Here is a 25,641-nt window from a genome sequence, read left to right as displayed (position 1 = left end):
TCTTCCTCTTCTTCTTCTTCTTCTTCTTCTTCTTCTTCTTCTTCTTCTTCTTCGAGTTTCAATGTGAAGTTCGGCCAAAATCAAGTATAATCTTCACCAAAACACCCTCAAAATTGAGATATAAACTTCTTCTTCTTCTTCGAGTTTCAATGTGAAATTCGGCCAAAATCAAGTATAATCTTCACCAAAACACCCTCAAAATTGAGATATAAACTCTAAACAATATTCTCAATTGTTTGCAATAACACCCAATCCAAATAAATAATGGTTTTTGAAAAACCAAATTCGATTTCAAAGCCTCAAAGCTTTTTAATGGCTGTCAATGATGGAGAGTCAAACACCTTCAAAATTTATTGATTGACAATTTCAATTTGAACACCAATTGTGCAACATGATAGGAAATTGCTAAGTTAAAACGATTGAAATCCATTGATGAATTCCATTAAAACTCTATACAACAAGAAAGCTTAAAAAAAAAAAAACATCAAATGAAGAAAAATTAGGGAAAACAGAGAAGGAGAGTAGAGAGACGAAGAGAGAGAGAGAGAGAGAGAGAGAGAGAGAGAGAGAGAGAGAGAGCAAGTATAAAGGGATAAGAAAATAACTGATATTCCTTATTTAAAACTTATTGTATATAATTGGTAAATTGTATATGACCATGTAATTAAATTGAAACTTGAGTAGGGAAGGTAATAAGGTTTCAAATAGTGTATAGGAAGGTAAAAATTCCATTGCTTGACCTACTGGCTTTCATTAATGGAAACTGAAGTTTTTTGCACGGGGATTGTTACACAAATAGCCAGTCAGATTTAATATTTACTTTTTCTAGCCGGTATATATCTATTATACACAGTTATACATATACTATACATGAATTATACATATATTATACTCGCCTACTATTTTTAGTTTAAGAGATTATGTGAGTGGCTATTTAGGTTAATTCTTATTTTATTTATTGGCTATTGTCTGAAATACTTTCCCTAGAAGGATTTATTGTCCGACTGGTCTGAGGATTGATAAGTAGAGCAAATCCAAATTATAAATGGGCCAAGCCCAATATGTTCATCCAGCTTAAGCCCAAATAGAAGCCCTACTCGTGCATAAAAATTTCTGGAGAAACTAACGACTACCTGAAGTTGTTTCTGCTGCCGGCGAAAGTTGCAGCGAAGAGCAGCCATGGCGGAGGCGAACCAGAATACGAACCCGAACCCGAATCCAAACCCGAACCCCAGCGGCGGCGACGTTCCACCAAATGTGACTATTTATATCAACAACCTCAATGAAAAAATCAAGCTTGAAGGTAGGTATTCCCTGCTTCTCTCAAAATTGTACGTAAAACATTATCTTCTCATGTGTTCACTTTGTGTTGATGTGTTACGTATTGATGGTGAATGAATTGTAGAGCTGAAGAAATCGCTGCACGCTGTGTTCTCACAGTTTGGTAAGATACTGGAGGTTTTAGCATTCAAAACCCTAAAGCACAAAGGGCAGGCGTGGGTAGTGTTTGAGGAAGTCTCTTCTGCTAGCAATGCACTTCGCCAGATGCAGGGTTTCCCTTTCTACGATAAGCCTATGGTATTCATTACTCCGACTTCCTTTTGTTTCTGTGAATTTTCACTACTGGAATCTAGTTCCTAACTGTTGCAATGTGCTTTGCTGCAATTTTAGTTCACAGATGCTAAAAGAATCCACTTTACTATCAATCAATTAACTAGACCTCTCAAAGATCGGCTATATGGAGATTTATATGATTGATCTTTCATAATTTAGCTATTTTTAGGCTATGAATTCACCGTAATCTTCCTGCTTTCTCTTTATACGGACCTGGGACTGGCGAGCTAAAGCGAATTAAATCTTCAGTGTGACTCTATTTATTTGATAAATGATCCTAGATATGTATTGAATGTTCAAGCATTTTGGCATCTTACCTATGCTCAATTAGAGAATACTATTTTTCATGGTGTTTTAATATTACACTGGCTGACTTTGGGGATGTGATGGATATAAGAGGTGGAGCTGCTAGGAGTAAGGATAAGTTTCCTTGAGGTTTTCAAACTAGTTGCGCTGTATGGAAAGAAGAATGTAACTGCTTTTGGCATTGGCAAACTACTAGATGAGCTTAGATGAAGAGACATGGATAGTGAGGATTCATACTGTCAACTGTAACTTGCTTGGGATTGGGGCATAATTGTTGCAATCTAGCAAACTACTTTTTTATTTATTTATAAGGTAAATAAATTTATTAACAATTGGGGGAAACCCTGTATACAAGCCATATTTTAAAAGAAGAGAACCTACACCAAAATATTGCTCTCAACGAAAGAGACCCAATACTCTATACAAATAGGGACTTCATGAGTACCCTGTATACAAGCCATATTTTAAAAGAAGAGAACGTACACCAAATATGGTTCTCAACGAAAGAGACCCAATACTCTATTCAAATAGGGACTTCATGAGTACCCTAAAAAGAAACAAGAAATAAAAGACTATTGCAATTTTATAAAATCTTGTTCCACCCTTTCAAATGCCCTCCTATTTCTCTCTTTCCAGATAACCCACATAGTTGCTAATGGGCAACACGCCATACTCTTGGACTTCTCTTCCCCCTCCTATGAGCCCAGCTATGCAACACCTCTTTTACTGTGCTCGGCATCACCCATTGCGTCCCAAATAAATTAAGGACCACCCTCCACAAATGATTAGCCACTTGACAATGCAATAGAAGATGATCTACGTCTTTGCCCGAGCTTTTGCACATGAAACACCAACTAACATGGGTGATCCTCCTCTTTCTTAGACAATGCAATCTAGCAAACTACTAGACAATAAATTTTGAGGAAATTGATTTGGCATATCTTTGGACTGAGTATGACATCTTTCATTGTTTGAATTCAGTCTATTGAGCAATGAATGCCACCTCAATGCTCAATTATTTGGATCCTTTGTATTCATTCCGCTTTATTGTAGTTTCTGCTACTAAACAATTTGTCTTTAGGATAGGAGTTGGCTCAAACTAGGTGCTCTCTGGATATTACGATTATCATATACTGAAATACAAGTCTCTGACCAGACTAGGAACTCCTGATAAATCACCAAACCGCTTTTGATTCGACATAGTTGATATTTTGGAGTGCTTGACTGATAAGGGCACATTAGTTTGTTCTTCGGCTAATGGCATGAGGGTAAGATGCGGCATGACCAAGTGGTGAGATTAGCGGGTTTTGGTCTCGTTATTCGGAGGTAGACAGAGGAGACAGAAAAAGCTTGTCATGCTTGATTCATAAGATTCTATATTCAATAGCCCCGATATATTATTATACTTAGTCTTCTCTGCCATGACTTCTCGCCTCTCGGACCAACCGATGCGGAACTGCCTTCACAGGTCTTTATGCATTTTCCGAAATATATTAAGTAGAATGTATGATGTAATAACCCTAGGTTGAGAACTCAATGACGATGGGCTAGGATGACCCATTTTTGCGTTACCAACTAATCCTAGGGAACTCCGAATACTGGTCTACTAATGGAGGAGTAACTTTAACAACTAAAGCTTATTCCCAACTAGTTGAGTATCATCTATATAGTTGCTTTCCTTGTGTTGTGTCTTGCTAAGTCTCAATTGATTACAAGAGGTTATAGGTCTTTAAAAGAAAAAGGTTATAGGGTCTTTTCTGATAAACCTGTTTGTTTTAGCACATTCGATCATTATAGTGTAATTATCCACGGACCGGAGGTCTATATAGGACATGGTCAATCCTTGACATATGTTCTGATATTCATCTTGTGGATATGTTGGTCGATAGATGGAAGAGTGGAGTCAGAATAGATGATTGAAGTCATTATTTGTGTTGACCTTTTAATTGTTTCAGTAAGCAATTGTATCTCCTAGTTTCAGAGATTGGTTAAGAGAGTCTTTGTCAAGGATATTTCAACCTGGAAAAAGGAAATTTGTTTTGTCCTCAGCTAAATGAGGATATTAAAGAGAATATATATATATATATATATATATATATATATATATATATATATATATATATATATATATATAGTGTGTGTGTGTGTGTGTGTGTGTGTGTATACAACAACTACAAACCCAGTATAATCCCACAAGTGGGGTATGGGGAGGGTAGAGTGTACGCAGACCTTACCCACCTTGAAGGTAGAGAGGCAATTTACGATAGACCCCCGATAGATGAAAATAAAGTAGTAGAAACAAGCAATAACAACAACATGATAATAACAAAAAGAAGCGAACAACATGTAGTAATAGAAATCTAACAATAAACGAATACAATAGTAACGCTAATACTACTGTTAGGAGAAAGCAGCACTCTCGTCTACCTACCAGCCTTCTACCTTAATTCTCTACCTCCACACCTTCTTATTAAGGGTCATGTCCTCGTAAGCTGAAGCAACGCTATATCTTGCCTAATCACCTCTCCCCAATGCTTCTTTGGCCTATCTCTACCTCTTTTCAGACCCGTCAATGTCAACCTCTCACACCTTACTGGGGCATGTGTGCTTCTCCTCTTCACATGCTCAAACTATTTAAACCTCCCTTCCTGCTTTTTGTCCTCCACCGGGGCTACTTTCACCCTGAACCCGAATATCTTCATTCATAATCTTATTAATCCTGGTATGACTGTACATTCATCTCAACATACTCATCTCTGCTACTTTCATCTTCTGGACATGGGAGTTCTTGACTGGCCAACACTGTGCCCTAAACAAAATAGTCGGTCTAACCGCCACTCTAAAACTTACCTTTAAGTTTAGGTGGCACATTATTATCACATAAAACACTGGATGCAAGTCTCCATTTCACCTACCGGAATTTCATCTGGCATTGTCCGCGCTCTTCCAAAATTCCACCGGGATTTCATCTGGCCCTGCTCGCGCTCTTCCAAAATTCCACCGGGATTTTGTCTGGCTTGGTCGCTCTTCCCCAGCTCATCTTTCGCAGAGCTCCCTCAACCTCCTCAATTTTAATACGCCTACAATAACCAAAATCTCGACGACTCTCGGAATGCTCTAAATCACCAAACACAATATCCCTATCCCCCTCTCCATTTAGGAGTTTATGGAAGTAAGTCTGCCATCTATGTCAATATGTGCGTCTTCCATCAAAACTCTGTCTTCCTCGTCTTTGATACACTTCACTTGGTCCAGGTCACGTGCCTTCCTTTCTCTCACCTTGACTAGCATGTACAGCTTCTTGTCCTTACCTTTATCCCTAACTTCTTCATACAAACATCCAAGCACTGCAGTCTTAGTCGCTATAACCGCTAACTTCGCCTCCTTCTTGGCCTTCTTGTCCACTCCCTCATCGTCCTTTTCTCCTCCTCGTCTTTGCTCTCCACCATATTCAAATACGCAGCTTTCTTGGCTTCTATTTTTCCTTCGTCCTCTCCATTCCACCACCAACCCCCCTTGTGTCCACCAGAGTAACCCTTCGATACCTCTAGCACCTCTCTAGCAGCTTCCCTAATGCGTTCGTTGTCCACGTACCACTCGCGTTCCCACTACTCCTCCATGCCCCCATAACCACCAACTTCTCCCCTAACTTGCAAGTTTTGTACTTAGTCAAGGCTCCCCACTTGATCTTAGGTTGACCATACACAGTCTTCTTCTTCCTCTTCCTCATGATCTCCAAGTCCATCACCAAAGAGTCTGTGTTGGGTCGAGAGAGTCTGTGTGTGTGTGTGTGTTGATTTAGCTTCATGTGAGCTTGAATTTGCAAATCATACTTCCTTTACTTTCAATTGTCGTACTAGTTGCATATTCTCCTCTTCACTTGAGTTTAAGAGAGTGTTTTCTCATGCTAGTTCTAGGTTTTTTTTTTCAAGGGAACCACCTAGGTTACAATGACGGATTTCTGGGTGGGTTATTTATTAATATCTCAAAAGAAATAAGGGGGGCTAGGTCTTACCTTTCTAATACTAATGACTGTAAGATTAGTAATGCTAGTTCTAGGTGTCACCTCATTGCTTGCTGTTCAATTTTGATTAATACAATTTAAATTTATTGCTGCCCACAGGCACCCATGAAGTGCAAATAGTTGCAGGGAAAAAACTCAAACTCCCATAAAGTTAACTCCAGTATTGTCTGTGTGAAATACATTCCTGATGTTACACCAAAAAGTCAAAAAGTACAAACATCTAAAGTTTAGTCGTTTGTTGCTCTTGCATAGCGTGCTACCATTAACTATGAGGATGCACATGCATTATGGTTAAAATGTTTATAGATTTTGTTTTACATGAAACAACCTCTCTATCCCTCCGGGGCAGGAGTAAGGTCTGCCTACACTCTACCCTCCCCAGACCCCACTTGTGGGATCCTACTAGGTTGTTGTTGTTGTTGTATACTTTGGTTATTCTTACATCAAAGATGCTACTCTTTCCGTTTCCTCTGGTTGACTAAACCAACTGTTGTTGTGAATTTTCACGGTGTTTACTTTTACATGCTATGCTATTCTTTGCACATACATGCTAACAGGGTTTAGCAAAGTGCATATGACGGCTATACAATGTGTCACCTCTTTGTTTGTGGTTCTTGCATGCGCACACTATGTTCATCTGTTGATTACTCAAGCAAAATTACAATTGCTTCTAGATACTTAACGAGGTTGGAGTTTTCAACCCGGAGTCTCTTTTTTAATTGCTGAATTAACTTCTTTACCTCAATTATGTCTCAATGTCACTTTGATAGCTACTGTTATATTTTTATTGGTGTACTATTGGTTGGTTACATAGTTATTCTGACACACATACATGTCTGTCAGAGAATACAATATGCAAAGACGAAATCTGATGTTGTAGCAAAAGCTGATGGTACTTTTGTCCCTCGAGAAAAAAGAAAGAGGCATGAGGATAAAGGTAAGTCTTTCATTTGAAAATTTTCGAGGGTTTGTATATTCTTTTGAATCCATAGAGGAGGTGTTGTACGGCTAAATGTGTTACTTCATACAGTTTGCTGCGTACTGTTTGCTTTAAGATACAGATAATAATAGGGTGATAAATTTTACCTTCCAACTTCTGTGGGTGTGATTAGCTTCCCTGTTCCCCCTCTCCTACAACCCACCCACATTCCCAAATAAAAAAGAAAAGAAAGTGCAATTACCTGATTATTGCAAATTTTAGCTATTTGTTTGCTGATCCTGCAGGTAGAAAGAAAAAGGACCAGCAAGATGCTAATCAAGCTGGAATGGGTCTGAATCCTGCATATGGTGGTGCTTATGGTGCAACACCTCCTGTAAGCATTTTCCCTTCTTTTCAGAGATCTCGTAGAGTTTTCTGTTTCTGCACCATATATGTTAAATTAGTGGGATTGTATTATCTTTTGTCCTGTCGCCATGTACTCTAGGAAGGTTATCAGGTGATATGATATAGATTTCATTTTAAAAGATGTCATCTGATTTTTCCAATTAAGCGTTACTTGAAAGTGCACCATGGTGCATGGAAAGTGGCAGTTGTGCACTTTCGAGTTAGGATGGAGAGAAACCTCAGCGGCAAAACTTAATGAGTTTTTTATTATGGGGTTCTTGATTAGATTGCAATTCGTCTCTATGGTAACCTTTCCGGAAGTGTAGTGTGTGAATTTATTTCTCACTCTGCTAAAATTTTGGCACCTTAATTTTGTGTGGCATGGGAATACCTTCTTATCACCAGGGGTAAAAATGTAGTAAATTTGGTGCTTCTTTCTAATTATATATGCTGTTTATGAGAGAATTCTTGGAACGTAATTTTTTTTTTTCCCTTGTCCAACTGCTGCAGTTCTCGCAAATACCATACATGGGTGGAGCTAAAGCTGCTGTACCGGAGGCTCCTGCTCCTCCAAATAGCATACTGTTTGTGCAGAATCTTCCTCATCAGTCTACTCCAATGATGCTACAAATGCTCTTCTTCCAATATCCTGGCTTCAAGGAAGTTCGGATGGTTGAAACAAAGCCTGGAATTGCTTTCTTAGAATATGGAGATGAGATGCAATCAACTGTTGCTATGCAAGCCCTTCAAGGATTCAAAATTACCCCTGAGAATCCCATGTTGATTACATATGCAAAGAAGTAGATAGACTATATTTTAGCTGCTGTCTGTAGAATTAAACATTATTTTTCACTAGGATTTGGATGTTGCTCAGCTGCAAATTTAAGCTTATGATCCTTGGATATTTAAGTTCACCAGTGTATTTGTTGTGTAATAGCACCTTACCACCTCCTTTTTTGTTTGGAACATTGCTTTCAATTTCCTATTGCATCTTGTAGAGAAGAAATACTAAAAGCTGGTGGTGTAGTCTAATCATAGATTAAAGTCTTAATCTATAATGCCAGGTGCTGTAACCATTTCTTGGTGTTGAAGTTATCTCTGTTGCAATATCAGGATTTTATCAATCACAAAATTTGATGTAATATTGTCACCTTACAATGGTATAATCTTATTCACAACTCAATATATATGCCATTGTAAGTTGTAACTGTCGTTCTATTTCTCAAATCAACTATTTTTTTTTTTGAATTGATAACGTATTTCTCAAATCAACTATTGGAAAAAGACAACAGTATGTAGTACTCTTTCCGAGTTCAGTCCTAGTTTAACACGAGGGTTTTTCTATTTTTGACATTAACTGTCCGATCATTATCTTAATATAATTAATTTAATATGTATAATATACCAGTTAAAATAAAAGTTGAAAGTGTACAGTTAAATACCGCTATACAAAATAGCAATAGAAGTAATGTTTGGTCCCCTTAGTGAAGACAAATTTACATAACCTTCTTAAGTTAAATTACGCACAGCAGAAGGCCAAAGTGGAGAGAATCTGTAGTTTGAATGTGATTCCTTTCCCCATTAAAATTCGGGACACTCTCACTCTCCAGTCAAACCTTTTCCCGCTTTTCCCCAAAACCTGTACTTTCCCTCTTTATTCACTCTACAGTTGAAAGCAATTCTCTCCTTTACCTATAATGCTGCACGAAATCTTACTGGCGCTGTTGGGTTACACCGGAGATCTCATAATCGACGCAAGAGAACACAAAGATGATTCTACCCACAGTATTCCGTTGTCCCCAGATGCTCCCATCTCTCAAGAACCCACCTTTAAGCTTGCCCCTGATCTCTCCTTCATTCAACCCAGTGAAAGGTTTCCAACTCTTTTCTTCTATGTTACCCTCCCAACAATTAAAATGAACAAATTTATTCTCTTTTTTCTTTTTTCTATATGCGTAATATAATTCATTCGTCAGTAGAAAATGTATAGTACCACCTTTAAGCCCAATTTTGGTTATGCTTGCAATAAAACTAGTCCAAATGGAGTGAAATGGATACTGAGGATTCATATAGCTAGCCCGAACTAGTTTAATGGTTTAAATATATAGAACCCTCACTACTTTAGGAAATACCTGCATATCTAGCTAAATAGTGTACTACTATGGTTTTCTTCCTTTAGTTCATATAATTGTTCCTGCGGATCTTGGGCATTTATATAATACATTTTGGGTTGTAATGTGTAGGTGCTTCTTGTGATTTTATCATATAAATGCTCCTATAATATCTAGGGCCTTTGATGTATTATTGCGTTTATAATTATTTGGCTGCCAAGTGTAGGTATTTCATGTGATTCTGGGTATGGGTGCAGGGATGTCATTGAGAGGATTATCACTCTAGGATTTTACTATAGGGAGATAGAGCGCTTTGCAGCCAAGTCTCGTAATTTAAGCTGGATTAGGTCCGCCAATGAGTCATCTCTGTTGAGGACATCCCAACTATTGAAAGGGAAGACAGTGAAGCAAAGTGTGTACAGGAGGGCCATTGCGAATGGTATTGTTGAGGTGTTGTCAGTTTATAGGTCTGCTGTTCTACATATCGAGCAAAAGTTACTGTCTGATTCACCACCTATCTTGGCAACGCTTACTCAAGGCCTCAATAAGGTGGGTTGTTTGTTTGCTCCCTATGATGTAATACTGTGTTCTGGTTACTTCTTTGCTTACTGATCACATCATTGATGAATATTTGTCTTCTGGGAAAGAGGCAAGCAAAAGCAAGAAATGTAAACATCAATTTAATATGTTGCCGTGGAATTCTGAATTTGAATCAGTAGATCCGTATGAGGGTTGTTCTTTCCCATTTGCTTAACTTTCTAGGATACTAAAAACTGGGATGGGAAATTGTTAGATTGGCTGGTTTCTTTGGCTGTATCAAGATTTTTCTTGCATGTTCAACTATTGGAAAAGACAAAAACAGTATGTACTACATAGTTCGTTATTTCTTTATCCTTGTCAAATGTAAGTGACCTTGGCTGATTTAAAGTTTTCTGTTTTTCTTTTCTTTTTCTCTAGTAGCTTTTCTCTTCTTCCTGAACCTGCATTTCTCTGCTTTTCAGTAATTTTTATTAGTTCATGATGTGGCACTCATTTTGCTCTGATCAAGGCTTGATGGTGCTTCCTCAAGTTTCATATTATTCTTGTTGCCTGTATTTTTCCACCCTTGATTTTCTTGATCTTCCTACTTCAATACATTCGCTTTTGTTCCTTAAATGACTCACTAACATATCTTATTTTAGTTCTTTGTTCTTTTGCCTCCTCTTTTTGAGCTGATTCTAGAGATTGAACGTGATAACATTTATGGAGGAAAACTTCTCAACCTTTTACACAAACGCTGCCACTGTGGGGTTCCGGAACTACAGACATGCATTCAGAGGCGAGCATTTAAAAACTTTGTCACATTCTTTTGCCGTCTCATCTCTCAACTGTTTTTTTGTTTTTTCTTTCTTTTTTCGTGGCTTATCTATTTGTCGTGGTTGTTGCCATACTTCTCAAAAGTTGCTTACATGTCTGGTCTTTGAATACTATGCAAGCAGTTGTACAATTTGTATTTTCCTTCTGGTAAGGCATTCAGATGTCTTAACAGAAATACACCAATCCATGGGGCATTTTGCGAGGAATTTAAAATTATTAGTCAGGATTGGTCCTTTACTAGTACTTGTGTTAACGTGTGTACCTGACCTGCCCCTTACTGGTGCTTGTATTGGTTTATCTGCCTGTTCACCGTCCCCTTCCAAAACTTTCCAAATTAAAAGTAGCAGTTGAGTAACAGAGTGTTATTAACTCCACTTGTTCGACTGTTGAAAGCACTTTGATGGAGCTAGGTCATCACTGTTTCCTGTATCCTCAAGAACTGATGTGGGAAAGGATCTCTGTCTAGATAAGTTATTCTGCTTAATTTTTTCTTTTATTGTTGTTTGTTTTCTGAATATGATCAAGAACCTCATGACCAAAATATGATTGAAGATAAGAGAGTTGAATGTGGGACTGTGGGTTAGAGATGCTTTTGATAAATTAGTCGTGTGGAAAAGTTGCTTCCGTTTACTGGTTATAGCTTATACTCAAAGTGGTCATTGAATTGAGTAAACCTAAAAAAGTAAAACAGCACATTTGATTTGAAAGTTGATCGAGTTTACTAGTCTCGGGAATGTTTTCAAAATAGTGCCTTAGAATTTACGTGTGCTTATCTTTTTTTCTGTCATTGAAGATGCAAACGTTTTCTCTCCCTGCAAGAATGTAGCCAGCCATTGGATTCTTTTTCTTACTATTTAATTTGATTAACTTGGAAAAGAATTATTCTTTGTGGAATCAGAAGCTGCAAATTCTATGATGGTATCTCTGCGAGTACCGTGGCTTATGGATCCAAAATAACGATTTTTCTCTTCCTTACATGTGTTTTCCTTTCTTTTTTTTTTCTCTTTTCTTTTTCCTTGAAGCATAGGCTCCTCTGGCATGGGCATCAGGTCATGTATAATCAGCTTGCTTCTTGGGTGGTTTATGGAATTCTTCATGATCCATATCAAGAATTCTACATCAGCAGGTAAGCCCTGAGAAGGGTGTCTTTAATTCTATTTGATAATTTGACGCTTGCTGCAGCATTTGACAATTAATCAAAATTTACTCAGTAATAGGTAATGGTCCATAGCTTGATGCTGACTGTTCAGTTAAGGACTTATGATGGTGAGCTGTGTGTTTCAGTAGATCCCCCAATTTGCATAGAACTTATCATACTATGTGGTTCGTTTTACTTGAGCCGAGGGTCTTCGGAAACAACCTCTCTATCTTCACAAGGTAGGGGTAAGGTTTATGTACACACTACCCTCCCCCGAGCCCACTTTTGGGATTACACAGGGTCTGTTGTTATTGTTTGTTATCATACTATCCGGTTCTTGAAATTTTTCTCGAGCAACTACTCATTCACAAGACTTAACCGTGCATATAGTAGAACACATTCGTTTTTCTAGAATGTCATGATTTTATCATCAAGTCAAATGAATGATTGCCTCTCGTTTTAGGACCAAACATGTTAGTCAGTGTAGTCGTTCCGTCTAACGTTGATCATAATGTTGCATAATGGACATTCATTTTATGTCACTAGAATGTCCTGTAACTTGGTGCATGATGGACATTCATTTTATGTCACTATAGTGTCCTGTAACTTTTCAAATAGCCATATGTAACATATCTAAGTAAGTTGCAATTATGTCTTAGTCAGGACGACAAAGACTCTGAACAGGAATCAGCTTTACATTTCCTTGAGAAGCTGACACGCTTGTCAGTCGCTGATACATCTTTAAGTGATTGGCACTTGGGCTTCCATATTTCTTTGGTATGTTTTGCATTGTTCATTTTGTTGCTTCTATATACAAAGTACTCCCTCTGTCCCAAACTTTGTTTCCTACTTTATTTTATCAGTTTTCCCAAAATTATGTCCACTTTCCTAGAAAGGAAGCTTTTCTCGCACACTTCCTCAGCATTTTCTTTGAAAGAGATATCATATTTATTGGGAAGCTGGTTCGGATTATTCAAGAAGTTAATTTTATCTCCAATTATGACCCCACATTTCGTCTTAATAATAGTGCCCAGTCTAAAGAGGACAGATAAAATTGGATGAATGGAGTATTTGCTACTTCATGTTTTTCCTCTGGATCTGTACTCTTAACATTTCATTTTTGTGGTCGTCGTCTTTGAATATTTCTCTATTATCGTCCTTGTAAAATGGCTTGTTTCAGATCTCGAGATATATTTCCATAGAAGTGTCTTTAGTCTTACGCATCTCATAGTTCTTTGACGAGACAATTGAGAGCCTCATGAGTATTTAGCATCCCAACCATTCAGAAACTCTAGTTTTCTGACATTTTGTCTTCTTTATGATGTATATATGATTAGGGGAAATGGAACTGGTTCATTAGAGAATCTATTAGTCCTGCTTTATTTATTACTTAGGTGAATTTAGGAAGATACGGCATTCATTAATTTGATTGTGCAATGTGATTTATATTAGCTTCTGTCATGTATCTTTACATTGTTCACTTGTTATTCAGGTGCAAATTCGAAGATCTTTTGCTATAACATTCTCGTGAGACATATCTGAAAAAGATTTAGTTTACCTTTGCAATTCTATTGCATAATTTTTAAAACCGGTATTCTGAGTGAAGTTAGAAAGATGCTCTATTGCTCATGAAGAAAGGCGGTAGGTGGGATTACATAAGCAATATAGGAATTTATTTCTCTATATCAATCCTTCGATACAGCAAAAACTGACTACAAGAAAATTTTTCTTTTCCATTTGCTGGACCTAGAACTGATATAACAATAAAATCGTCATATCATTGTTGAAATATGAGTCATTCTTCTTTCCAAGCTTACTTTATCATGTTCCCTGTTATTCTTGGCCCTCTTGTGCCGTAACCCTCCACCATTAAGTATTCTCGTTGCTCCCTCTCCTTCTCTCTGCTTCACATGGAATGGAGCAGCTTTTGCCATCAACCTACTACCATACATCATTTAAGCGTTTTTTACACTCTCCTCCATGCAGGATATGCTGCCAGAGTATATTACCATGCATGTTGCAGAATCAATTCTTTTTGCAGGAAAAGCTGTTAGGGTTCTTCGCAATCCAAGTCCCAGTTTTCAATTTAAGGATGGTTCATCTCATCAGCAAATACAAAGAGGATCTCAAAGGACCCAAGGATATACAACGACGATATCTTTCCAGAATAACTCCTTGGATAATAAGTTAATTGGAGAAGATTTACTCCCGCAGGCAGAGGCTGATAAGATTGAATCTCTGATTCAACACTTAAAGGTCTTTTATTCAATCAGCTTGATCAGTCTTTAATATTGATATGTGCGATATATCTTCTTTGGCACATGTATTCAAGCTTGGAACCTTTTTTAACCTGCTCCTGATGGATTTCTCCCTCCTGAAGCTAAGTGCACGTTCTATCTATTGTTTGGCCTAAATTAAAACTATCTCATTTGTAGGAATCGTCTGAATTCCACAAAAGATCATTCGAGAATGCCATTGATACAATTAAAGCAGTTGCAGCCAGTCATCTGTGGCAGGTGCAATTTCGTACTGTACCATTTCTTCCCTTGCTGCAGAAAATGCACTTACGAATCATTCCTGTTTGCAGCTTGTTGTTGTGCGGGCCGACTTAAATGGGCACTTGAAGGCTCTTAAAGACTATTTTCTTTTAGAAAAAGGTGATTTTTTCCAGGTAAAGGAAACTGACTTCTACAACTTATGTTTCACAGTGTTGTCAATGATATCATGTTCTCCTGATGGTTTTTTTTCCTTCAATTTTTGGGACAGCTCAGCGAAAAAGTTGCATAATTCAATTAAAGATCAATAGAAGGGAGCATTTTATGTTTTGTACTAGTATTCTGAGTAATCTATGTGGCTACTGTTTTTATCTCCAAAGCCTAGGGTTTTTTAACCTAACTTAAACATGCTGAAGGTTCTTATGAAGGAAATATTAGTATCATCTAGATGCTCTTGAAGATTTTCTGGATAATAAACTTTGTTATTGTATCATATAAATAAAACTCATGCTGATGTGAAATACATCACTGGCAAAATATAAACTACCTATGTATATTAATAGGCAGCAACCAAATTAGCAATTTCATCAGTTAGTAGTCATAAACTTACATAGGCTTGTGATTTTTTTTTCTTCTATATTCTATTGGTGGAAAGGACATAGGCACTAATTGATGCAACATAAGTAGAGCTAATTTCTTATGTCTTGGCTCAGCTATATTTAACTTGCATTTGTTGTAAATATGTGTGAGAAGTGTAGGTGACTAATGAATATGCCAAAATGAGCTAGTGCTATTCTAGTTGAATACTAAAGAGCATGTGCTGTTTGAGAGCTATTCCTTTTAATGATTTTTGCAAATGAAGTTTTTGTTTCTTCAGTAGTACTGACAAAAGGTATTTCTGGCAGAGTTTCCTCGAGGAGAGTCGCCAGTTGATGCGTTTACCACCTCGCCAATCTACTGCAGAAGCGGATCTTATGGTCCCATTTCAACTAGTAGGTCTTGTATAGGACAATAATGCACGTACTACTGCCTCTTGTTTTTCATATTTTTCTATTGTCTTGCATTCAGCATTCCAACTCCTAAAATAATTTTTACGTTTTACGTACTGGTTCTTTTCTTTCTTGTCTGGCCTCATTAAAAGGTAACTGATGTTGGTTGCCTGAAGAGCAATCCATGATTTTGAGAAGTCCGGTTGAATGGTTATTGATATGCTGAGGTCTTTGATAAGTTGTCTATAGGAAGACTGCTGTGTTTCCTCAACCAAAAAAAAAAAAATCACAATAAAGAAGGCTGTTGTGTTGTTCTAAATGCTTCTTTATTTTTTTGTTTATTTTCAACCAAATTTGGAGCGAAATGGCAGAGGCAGAATTTTCTTTGTCCAGTTGCTTCTTCTTTGCTCTTCGCGTGGAATGGTTTTTGTCGTGGTTGTAATCATTAAAGATATCTAAAGTCTTGAACTGCCTTGGTTACATTGCAGGCTGCTTTAAAGACTATTGGTGAAGAGGATAAATAGTTTTCAAGGGTGTCTTTGCGGTAAGATTATAATTTGGTTTCTTATTTTAAAATGTCTTAACAGTTTATGTCACATTAACTTTTCCTAATGTAGGATGCCATCATTTGGAATTGCTTTGAAACCCTCACCAGTTGATCCGCCCAAGGTAAAAGTGAATAAAGATGGAGACTCAGTAGGGCACCCAGATGCATCTTTGGAGGTGTCCCTTGATGGATGGGATGGCATTTCCCTTGAATATTCTATTAACTGGCCATTGCAGCTGTTTGTTACACCGGAAGTGCTATCCAAGTAATATTTACTGCTGCCATGAAATCTATATCTTTTCAAAATCCAAATAGTGAACGTAGAAGAGGAAATATTTCTCTTATTTGAAAAATACTTTTTGAGTATATGGTTTTGCAAATGGCATAATGTCTTGGCTGACCACCCAGAATATCTTTAGAAACAAGCCACCAGAATAAAATGAGGATGTGAACAGGAACGATACATAAACATTGTTGTTTGCCAAAACCTTTAGTAACTACTCTTTTTTATTAATTGCTATTTTGCGTTAGGTATCAAAGGATATTCCAGTATCTGCTCCGTCTTAAGAGGACGCAAATGGAGTTGGAAAAATCATGGGCTTTTGCTATGCATCAAGATCATATTGACTTTGCTAAACTTCGAAATGACTCGAGAAAGTCATCCGTGTCTCAGCATCGAAGGCAACGCCTTAGACCAATGTGGCATGTTAGAGAGCACATGGCCTTCTTGATCAGAAATCTTCAATTCTATATTCAGGTATTTCCTGTAAGATATCTGTGTGCATCCTGTCAATTATCATTGCTTAATAGAGGATCCAACTTTCTTAACCAAATGCTTTATCGTGTAATAGATTTAATGCTAAAAGGCTCTTCTTTGAACTGACAAATCTCCACGATTGCATGAATATATGAGCTATGATATAGTAAACTAATCAGGCAGTTTGCTTCTTTCATTTCCTTCAGCTGAAAATAGACTCTTGAAGCTCAGAACTGGGCTTATTTTCATGGACCTGCATATGATTGAATGTTGGAACTTTTTACTTCCACATGCCCTGTCCTATACTTAAGAATTTTGATACCTTATAGCTTGCAGAAAGGTTGTTTCGTTGACAATTCTTACGTTAACTAGTTAGTCATGTATGGTGTCCCATATCTGGAAAGTAGATACCTATTATTATGTAAATCATTGTATATAAATAGGGCGTTGTACAACACTTTAGAAAATTAATAATATAGATTTTTCTCCCGTGCATTCTCACATGGTATCAGAGCTAACGTCAGAGATTCAACGCTGTGCAAAAATACCAGGGACTCCGGGAAGGAGAAAAAAAAGTCACTGCACGAATTCCGGTGGCTGTCCGGCGTCAGTCCCTTTTCTGTTGGTGTTGTGCGAAAACCAACACCACCACAAGGTTAAGCATCCTCCGACGAGCAGACCCCAGCCAGAATCTCCGGCAAAGGACGTCTCACGCGCCGTCAGAAGCGAGAGATCTGCCGGCGCGTCTGTCCCACGTGCCTGTGCGTGTAGTTGTTTCCGGCCACTTTCCGGCAAACCTTCTTGAGGACAGTTTGGTCAGGAGGTGTTTCCGAGCCTACCCATCAAGGTTACACCAAAATCCGACGATTGTTTTATTTTTCCGGCAGCTATTTCCAGTTTCCAGCGAAAATTTCCAGATTTTCCAGCAACCGTATCCAAGTTTTAGCTTGCTTTTGTGTCTAACTTCATCTAACTAAGAAAAAAAAAGGAGGCTCTAGCTTAACTTGTTTTGACTTGGCATTCCACGGATAACCATACAACTTTTGGTCAAGAATTTGAGAAATTGGTTGTAGCGAAATGGGATCCAATACTATGAATAGTTGGATGGTCTCTCTACCGGATTATATTGAGTTCCTTCAGTACAAAGCATGTAAACAGACATCTTCAGAGATAGCTTCCGTTGTTCAAACAAGTAATAGCGTGACTTGTGTCTCCCAATCTTCATCATCCGATACTTGGGTCATTGATTCAGGTGCATCTGATCATATTTTTGGTAACAAATCTCTTTTCACTACTATTTCATATTCTCAATCTCTTCCAACAGTCACAATGGCCAATGGGTCTCAAACCATGGCAACTGCAATAGGTCAAGCAAGCCCACTTCCTTCCTTACCTTAGATTCAATTCTTTATGTTCCCAGTAATCCTTTTAATCTCATAGTCATTAGTCGCTTAGCCAAATCACTTAAATGCGTTGTTTTATTTCTTGATGACCTTGTTTTTATACAGGAACGCAGTACAGGGCGGATCATTGGTACTGAGTGTGAATCAAATGGACTTTATTACCTTATCCTTGCTAAATCACATGGACTTACATCTTTTCTTCCTTCAACAACTTGTCCTGTTACTGATTCACCAGATTTATTACATAAACGGTTGGGACATCCCAGTTTGTCAAAACTTCAGAAAATGGTACCTGGTTTATCTCACTTGTCCACTCTAGAGTGTGAGCAATGTCAGCTCGGTAAGCATACCCGCTCCTATTTCCCTCTGCATCTTGATAATCGAGCAGAGTCACTTTTTACTTTAGTCCATTCAGATGTTTGGGGTCCTAGTCGGGTCAGTTCTACCTCGGGATTCCGCTACTTTGTCAGTTTCATTGATGATTATTCCAGGTGCACTTGGATATTTTTGATGAAAAATCGATCTGAGTTGTTTTCTATTTTCCAGACCTTCCACGCTGAAATGCAAAATCAATTTGGGTTTTTTATCAGCACATTTCCTAGTGATAGTGCCCTAGAGTATTTGTCTTCCCCATTTCAGCAGTTTATGAACACTCATGGGATTATTCATCAAACATATTGTCCGTACACATCTCAACAAAATGGGATAGCTGAAAGAAAGAATAGACATCTTATTGAAACTGTTCGTACCTTACTCATACAATCTCATGTTCCGTTGCATTTTTGGGGGGATGCAATTCTTACATCTTGCTATCTTATTAATCGTATGCCATCGTCAGCTATCCAGAATCAAGTTCCATTCTCTATCCTGTTTCCCAATCACCTTTGTTCTCTCTTCCACCTCGTGTCTTTGGAAGCACGTGTTTTGTTCATAACCTTACTGGCTTACTCCAGGAAAAGATAAGTTAGCTCCTCGTGCTCTTAAGTGCGTATTTCTGGGTTACTCGAGAACGCAAAAGGGGTATCGATGCTATTCTCCTACCTCCAGCGGTACCTTATGTCCGCTTATGTTACCTTCTTTGAAACTCAATCATACTTCACAGGTCCAGGTAATCACTTAAATATTTCTAAGGTGCTACTAGTTTCATTTTTTGGAGATTCAGTCACTATCTCCCATTCATCTTCCTCTACAACTCCAGCTCTACCACCTACAACTCCAGTTGCAACTCCACCACCTACAACTCCAATTGCAGCTCCACCACCTATAGCTCTAGTTCCACCACCTATAGCTCTAGTTCTACCTTCTACAGCTCCACCACTCTTGACTTATCATCGTCGTCCACGTCCAACATCAGGCCCAGGTGATTCACGTCCTGCATCAGATTCTGCACCTACTGTGGACTTGTCTCCTCTTAGTCAACCAATTGCACTCCGCAAAGGTGTACAATCCACACTTAATCCTAATCTCCATTATGTCGGTTTAAGTTATCATCGTCCGTCATCACCACATTATGCTTTTATATTATCTTTGTCCACTGTTTCTATCCCTAAGTCTACAGGTGAGGCACTATCTCATCCAAGATGGCGACGGGCTATGATTGACGAGATGTCTGCTTTACATGCGAGTGGCACTTGGGAGCTTGTTCCTCTTCCTTCAGGTAAGTCTACTGTTGGTTGTCGTTGAGTTTATGCAGTCCAAGCCGGCCCGGATGGCCAGGTTGATCGGCTTAAGGCTCGTCTTGTTGCAAAAGGATACACTCAGATTTTTGGGCTTGATTATAGTGACACTTTCTTTCCCGTGGCTAAAGTAGCATTTGTTCGTCTTTTTTTGTCCATGGCTATTGTACGTCATTGGCCTCTTTATCAGTTAGACATTAAGAATGCTTTTCTCCACGGTGATCTTGAGGAATACGTTTATATATGGAACAACCACTTGGTTTTGTTGCTCAGAGGGAGTTTAGTGGTCTTGTATGCCGATTGCACAGGTCACTAGATGGTTTGAAACAGTTCCCTCGAGCTTGGTTTGGTTACTTCAGCACAGTTATTCAGGAGTTCAGCATGACTCGCAGTGAAGCTGATCACTCTATGTTTTATCGGCATTCTGCTCCTAATCTGTGTATTTATCTGGTGGTTTATGTTGATGCTATTGTTATTATTGACAATGATCAGGATGGTATTACTAATCTGAAGCAACATCTCTTTCAGCACTTCCAGACTAAGGATCTGGCCATCTGGGCAGATTGAAGTATTTTTTAGGTATTGAGGTCGCTTAGTCTAGCTCAGGTATTGTTATTTCACAGCGGATGTATGCTTTAGATATTCTTGAGGAGACTGGAATGATGGGCTGCAAACCTGTTGACACTCCTATGGATCCGAATGCTAAGCTTCTGTCAGGACAGGGGGAGCTTCTTAGAGATCCTACGAGATATAGGAGGTTGATTGGCAAATTGAATTACTTCACAGTGACTAGACTGGCATTTCTTTTCCGGTGAGTATTGTAAGTCAGTTTATGGATTCTCCCTGTGATAGTCACTGGGATGCAGTTGTTCGCATTCTTCGATATATAAAATCAGCTCCAAGCAAATGATTACTATTCGAGGATCGAGGCCACGAGCAGATTGTTGGGTACACAGATGCTGATTGGGCAGGATCACCTTCTGATAGACGTTCTACGTCTGGATATTATGTTCTAGTAGGAAGTAATTTGGTCTCTTGGAAGAACAAGAAACAGAATGTAGTTGCTCGATCTAGCGCCGAAGCAGAATATCGAGCCATGGCTATGACAATGTTTGAGCTAGTTTGGGTCAAGCAGTTACTCAAGGAGTTGAAGTTTGGAGAAATCAGCAAGATGGAATTGGTGTGTGATAATCAAGCTGTTCTTCATATTGCGTCAAATTCGGTGTTCCAGCTAGCAGATATTTTCACTAAGTCTCTTACTGGTTCTCGTATTAGTTACATCTGTAACAAGCTCGGTACCTATGATTTATGTGCACTGGCTTGAGGGGGAGTGTTAAGTAGCTAGTCATATATAGTGTCCCACATCGGGAAGTAGATATCTATTATTATGTAATCATTGTATATAAATAGGGCGTTGTACAACACTTTAGAAAATCAATAATATAAATTTTTCTCCCGTGCATTCTCACACATATGATGTGAAAAGTCACAATTTTATTTTCTTCAACTTAATTGGAAACAACTTTACTAATTTATATGAAAGAACATGTCATAGTCCATCACCATTAAAGTTGTGATTCTAATTCTTAAATCGGTAGTTGGTGAAGCAATCACAAGAAAGTTCTCTGTTAGACAACCTTGAAAGTCTTGTCTCTTTGTTGTCTTCCGCCATAATGTCTTTGCAAAAACCTAAAAACACATTTATTTTCTCAGGTGGATGTGATAGAATCTCAATGGAACATTTTGCAATCTCATATTCAGAATTCTCAAGATTTCACGGAACTTGTGGGCTTCCATCAAGAGTAAGTAATTGGACATTTTGACATGTACTATGCTGCCTGTAACTATTGAAAAGTGATTGCAACTGCTGCTATCAGTGCCTTTCGGAATTTAAAATTTGTATGCATTATTGAAGTTTCCTAGTTCTACACTGTTGCTCTATGCTTCTTAGATTTTTGTCGTCCTTTTCAGGTGTATATTGTCAAAGATTATCACCACTAATTTGTTCTTGAAACATTAATCTGCAATTATATCATATTGTTAATGAAATGGAGCTACTAGAACGTGATCATCATTACCAATCTAAGCTGTAGACTTGTAGTTTGCTATTTTTTATCTCTGGGACATTCTATTTCAGATATAGGTTGTCTGTTTTTGAACTACATTTTGCAATGTGAAGACTGTTGCATAACCACCGCCGTAAGCTTTCACACAGAAGCAAAAAACATAAGCAAAATTTTACGACATAAGTTAGAAGTGTATAAAAAAATTTGTTTGCGTATATTGGTGACTTGTTTGTTGTCCTGAGAGATGAGACTACCGCACCTTAGTTCTCATAGTATTGAACTTCTAGTAGTTTTTTCAGTAATGCTGGATGCTTCGTGCACCGGGCTGCCCTTAGTTTCAATATTGGCAAGATTACTATGTCATTGCTACTCTTATCTTGTGATTGCTGCTTGTTCTTTGATATAAAAAGTTGATGGACGTTGGGTTGTTTTTCAGTTACTTGGCTGCGCTGATTTCACAATCTTTCTTGGACATCGGTTCTGTCTCAAGAATTCTGGATGGAATAATGAAACTATGCTTGCAGTTCTGTTGGAAGATCGAAAGTGATGAAAGCAATAGAAGTACTAAGGAGCTGGAGCACATAGCTGAGGTACTTTTGAGTTGATTTATGCTTCTAGTGTTTTCATTTTCTAATGATAGTCAAGGAAAACATGTCCAGAGAATGACTGATGGCTGGTCCATTCAAATTCATCACTAAGAAGCAAGAATTTTCCATACACAAATTGGGTCAAAATGCTTTGCCCTTTGCTCACCACCTCTGACGTTCTTCATGTAAATATACTCTTTAATAGAAGCCAAGGCGTCTTTTCTTTGATGTTTTGGTCGCTTGTCATTCTCCAGCTTCTAACACTTGATTACTTCAATTAGTGGTGGCAATGGATTGGATAATGAACTTTTTAAAAATGGGTCAAATATGGATAAGATCCATATTATCCACTTAAATAATGGATAATCAATGAGTTTAACTTTTACATTTGCAAAGATATAAAAATGGAGATTCCTCAAGTTTGGGAGAGTAGGAATTCTCCCAAAAGTGACCATGTTCAAGAAGTCATCCATATTATCCGCCGGTTAATCCATTTTCTATCCGTATTAAATATGGGTCGGCTCGGATATTATATTCGTTTTTGTATTACCCGTGTTCGACCCGGCCATATCCGACCCACCTGTTTGCCACCACTAACCTCAACTTATCTGACTAATGAGTGCTGACAAAGATGTGGTGTGACCTAATTTGGTTATCATCACTATTACTATGATGTAAACTATACCGTGACAGATAAATTAGTTTCCCGCACTAGATTTTCTGTGGCTTTTGTTCGTTGAAGAACTTATTACTTGTGAATGATGAAATCTTATTTTGACTTAAGTATTTGAAGGTGATTTTTTTCTCCCCTCTATGGTCGATGATCACTATTTTGAATTATTTATTGCGTGGATCGGTTCCTGCTGCAATAATTCTTATTTCTTATGACGTCTCAGGAGTTCAACAAGAAATCAAACTCCCTGTATACAATACTCCGAAGTAGCAGGCTTGCTGGGAGCCAGAGAGCCCCATTCCTTAGGCAATTTCTTTTGAGACTCAATTTCAATTCCTTCTTTGAGGTAAATCTCTTCTGGAGTAACATGGAAGCTTCATATTTATTTGCTTATTTTATTTATATTACTTTTAAAAATTTATCTACAGGCAAAAGCAAGAGGGGTGCTCAATATTGTCAGACCTCAGCCACCCGCATCTGTTCTGCAGTGATAATTTCTTCTTTTAAAAGCCACCCAATATAATGTGATGGCTTATGTTATATTGGTTATGTGATGAATTCAGTGTTGATAACGCAGTATAAAGCTTTTCAAACTTGGATAAGTCAAATGATAGGTCAAGTTCATGTTGTTCACTGGAATTGAAAAGAGGAGAACGAGTGACATCAACGTTTAATTGCTACACAAGAATTCAATCACATTTTATTAATCAATTTGGGGAATTTTTTATTAAATAGGATTTCGAGAAGAAATTGGAGGACTATCTGTCTTTGGACTGTGAACTATCTGCTTGAGTTTCATGTTTCAAAATGAGGTCATGCTGTTAGCTGGCTGATCATTTTCTTACAAGACTTGGGCGGTAGTGCTACCCTTTCCTGTTCTCCTCTACTGTCTTTTCGTGGTGAATTACGTTCCCCCCCCCCCCCTTCCTGGTGCATTATTTTGAATCTCTGAAAACAAGAGAAAGTTACTATGTATTTGACCGTATAGATCAAATAAGAGGGAAAGAGAAGGAAGATAAAAATTGAAGATGGGGAAGGATCTCGGACCACAAGGGTCTATTGTACGCAGCCTTACTTTGCATTTCTGCAAGAGGCTGTTTCTACGGTTCGAACCCGTGACCTTCTGGTTACATGAGTGCAAAAGGTATTTGACCGTATAGATCAAATAAGAGGGATGGAGAAGGAAGAAGAACATAAGATGGGGGAGGGCTTGTTCAATCATAAGATTTGAAGTAGCACAAGTGGTTAATGAAAGTTGGTAAAAATCATGAAAGATCAAGGTTTAAATTTTAATAAAGACAAGTTTTTAGATGATTTCTTTCCATCTATTCAAGCTTAATAACCTAGAAAAAATCAGTTTAGGATATGTTTGTCTATAAGAATTTTTTCTTTTCTTTTTTAAACTCATTTTCAAAACGTTGTTTGGTTATACAGATGAGTTTCAAAAACTTTTGAAGTTGAGCTTCAAGTTTGAAAAAGTAGTTTATCACCTTTCAAGTAAACAGTGTTTTCCTTCGTAAAACTGCTTAAAGTGAAGCATATTCAAATACAATTTCAAATTTTACTTTCGTTTTCAACTTAACTTCAAAAATTACTTATTTCAAATCTCACATATTTAATGTTGAAACACAGGGGAAGTGCACAGTTAACCACTAATAAGACATGTATTTACTTTTAATCCACTGTTTAAAATGTCTTTAGTCTTTAGCCATTGCTTTAAAAAATTTTACCCGCCTGGACGAAAATACCCTTCTGCTCATAAAAGTTCAGGACCAAGTGTCCTTAACTTTTGAACTTGTAACTCTAAGTTCAGGACTACGTGTCCTTAACTTTTGAACTTGGAACTCGAAATTCAGGACTACGTGTCCTTAATTTCTGTGCTTGTAACTCTAAGTTAAGGACTATCTGTCCTTAATTTCTGTGCTTGTAACTCTAAGTTAAGGACCAAGTGTCCTTGATTTTTGACCTTCCAACTCTAAGTTTAGGACCAAGTGTCCTTAACTTATGAGCTTGTTACTGTAAGTTCAGGACTAGCTGTCCTTAATTTATGAGCTTGTAAGTCTAAGTTTAGGACTACCCGTCCTTAACTTTTGAACTTGTAACTCTAAGTTAAGGACTAAGTGTCCTTGATTTTTGAACTTCCAACTCTAAGTTCAGGACCAAGTGTCCTTAACTTATGAGCTTGTTACTGTAAGTTCAGGACTAGCTGTCCTTAATTTATGAGCTTGTAAGTCTAAGTTTAGGACTACTCGTCCTTAATTTCTGTGCTTGTAACTCTAAGTAAAGGACCAAGTGTCCTTAATTTTTGAACTTCCAACTCTAAGTTCAGGACCAAGTGTCCTTAACTTATGAGCTTGTTACTGTAAGTTCAGGACTGGATGTCCTTAATTTATGAGCTTGTAAGTCTAAGTTAAGGATTACATGTCCTTAGTTTTTGAGCTTGTAACTCTAAGTTTAGGACAACCTGTCCTTAACTTTTGAACTTGTAACTCTAAGTTCAGGACTACATATCCTTATATTTTTAACTTGGAACTCTAAATTCAGGATTACCTGTCCTTAATTTATGTGCTTGTAA

The 25,641-nt window shown here is 37.8% G+C and overlaps 2 protein-coding genes across 2 annotated transcripts; both read left to right on the top strand.

Annotated features, from left to right (window-relative positions):
* The first annotated feature begins 1,112 nt into the window (after positions 1-1,112).
* LOC107769277 (U1 small nuclear ribonucleoprotein A-like) lies at positions 1,113-8,303 on the top strand. Its single transcript, XM_016588484.2, has 5 exons — positions 1,113-1,303; positions 1,406-1,578; positions 6,788-6,881; positions 7,169-7,257; positions 7,779-8,303. The coding sequence occupies exons 1-5, from the start codon at positions 1,180-1,182 to the stop codon at positions 8,070-8,072; spliced, it is 774 nt and encodes a 257-aa protein (XP_016443970.1). The 5' UTR covers positions 1,113-1,179; the 3' UTR covers positions 8,073-8,303.
* A 420-nt stretch (positions 8,304-8,723) lies between these two features.
* On the top strand, positions 8,724-23,824 carry LOC107769278 (gamma-tubulin complex component 4-like). Its single transcript, XM_016588485.2, is given in 16 exon segments — positions 8,724-9,141; positions 9,637-9,928; positions 10,561-10,697; positions 11,763-11,861; positions 12,533-12,650; positions 13,860-14,129; positions 14,309-14,389; positions 14,461-14,544; positions 15,274-15,360; positions 15,846-15,901; positions 15,975-16,169; positions 16,436-16,661; positions 21,454-21,542; positions 22,243-22,396; positions 23,290-23,412; positions 23,495-23,824. Coding segments are annotated over 16 exon segments (2,250 nt in total). The 5' UTR covers positions 8,724-8,965; the 3' UTR covers positions 23,558-23,824.
* Positions 23,825-25,641: the final 1,817 nt, after the last annotated feature.

The sequence above is a fragment of the Nicotiana tabacum genome, chromosome 19, assembly GCF_000715075.1.
Source record: "Nicotiana tabacum cultivar K326 chromosome 19, ASM71507v2, whole genome shotgun sequence".
Lineage (NCBI taxonomy): Eukaryota > Viridiplantae > Streptophyta > Magnoliopsida > Solanales > Solanaceae > Nicotiana > Nicotiana tabacum.
The sequence above is the reverse complement of the archived record's forward strand: the minus strand, read 5'-3'. Positions and strand labels throughout refer to the sequence as shown.

Coding starts and splice junctions, on each gene's coding strand:
- LOC107769277 (XM_016588484.2), top strand. CDS start 1,180: ATGGCGGAGGCGAACCAGAATACGAACCCGAACCCGAATCCAAACCCG. Junction 1,304..1,405: donor TGAAAAAATCAAGCTTGAAG/GTAGGTATTCCC, acceptor AATGAATTGTAG/AGCTGAAGAAATCGCTGCAC. Junction 6,882..7,168: donor AAAGAGGCATGAGGATAAAG/GTAAGTCTTTCA, acceptor CTGATCCTGCAG/GTAGAAAGAAAAAGGACCAG.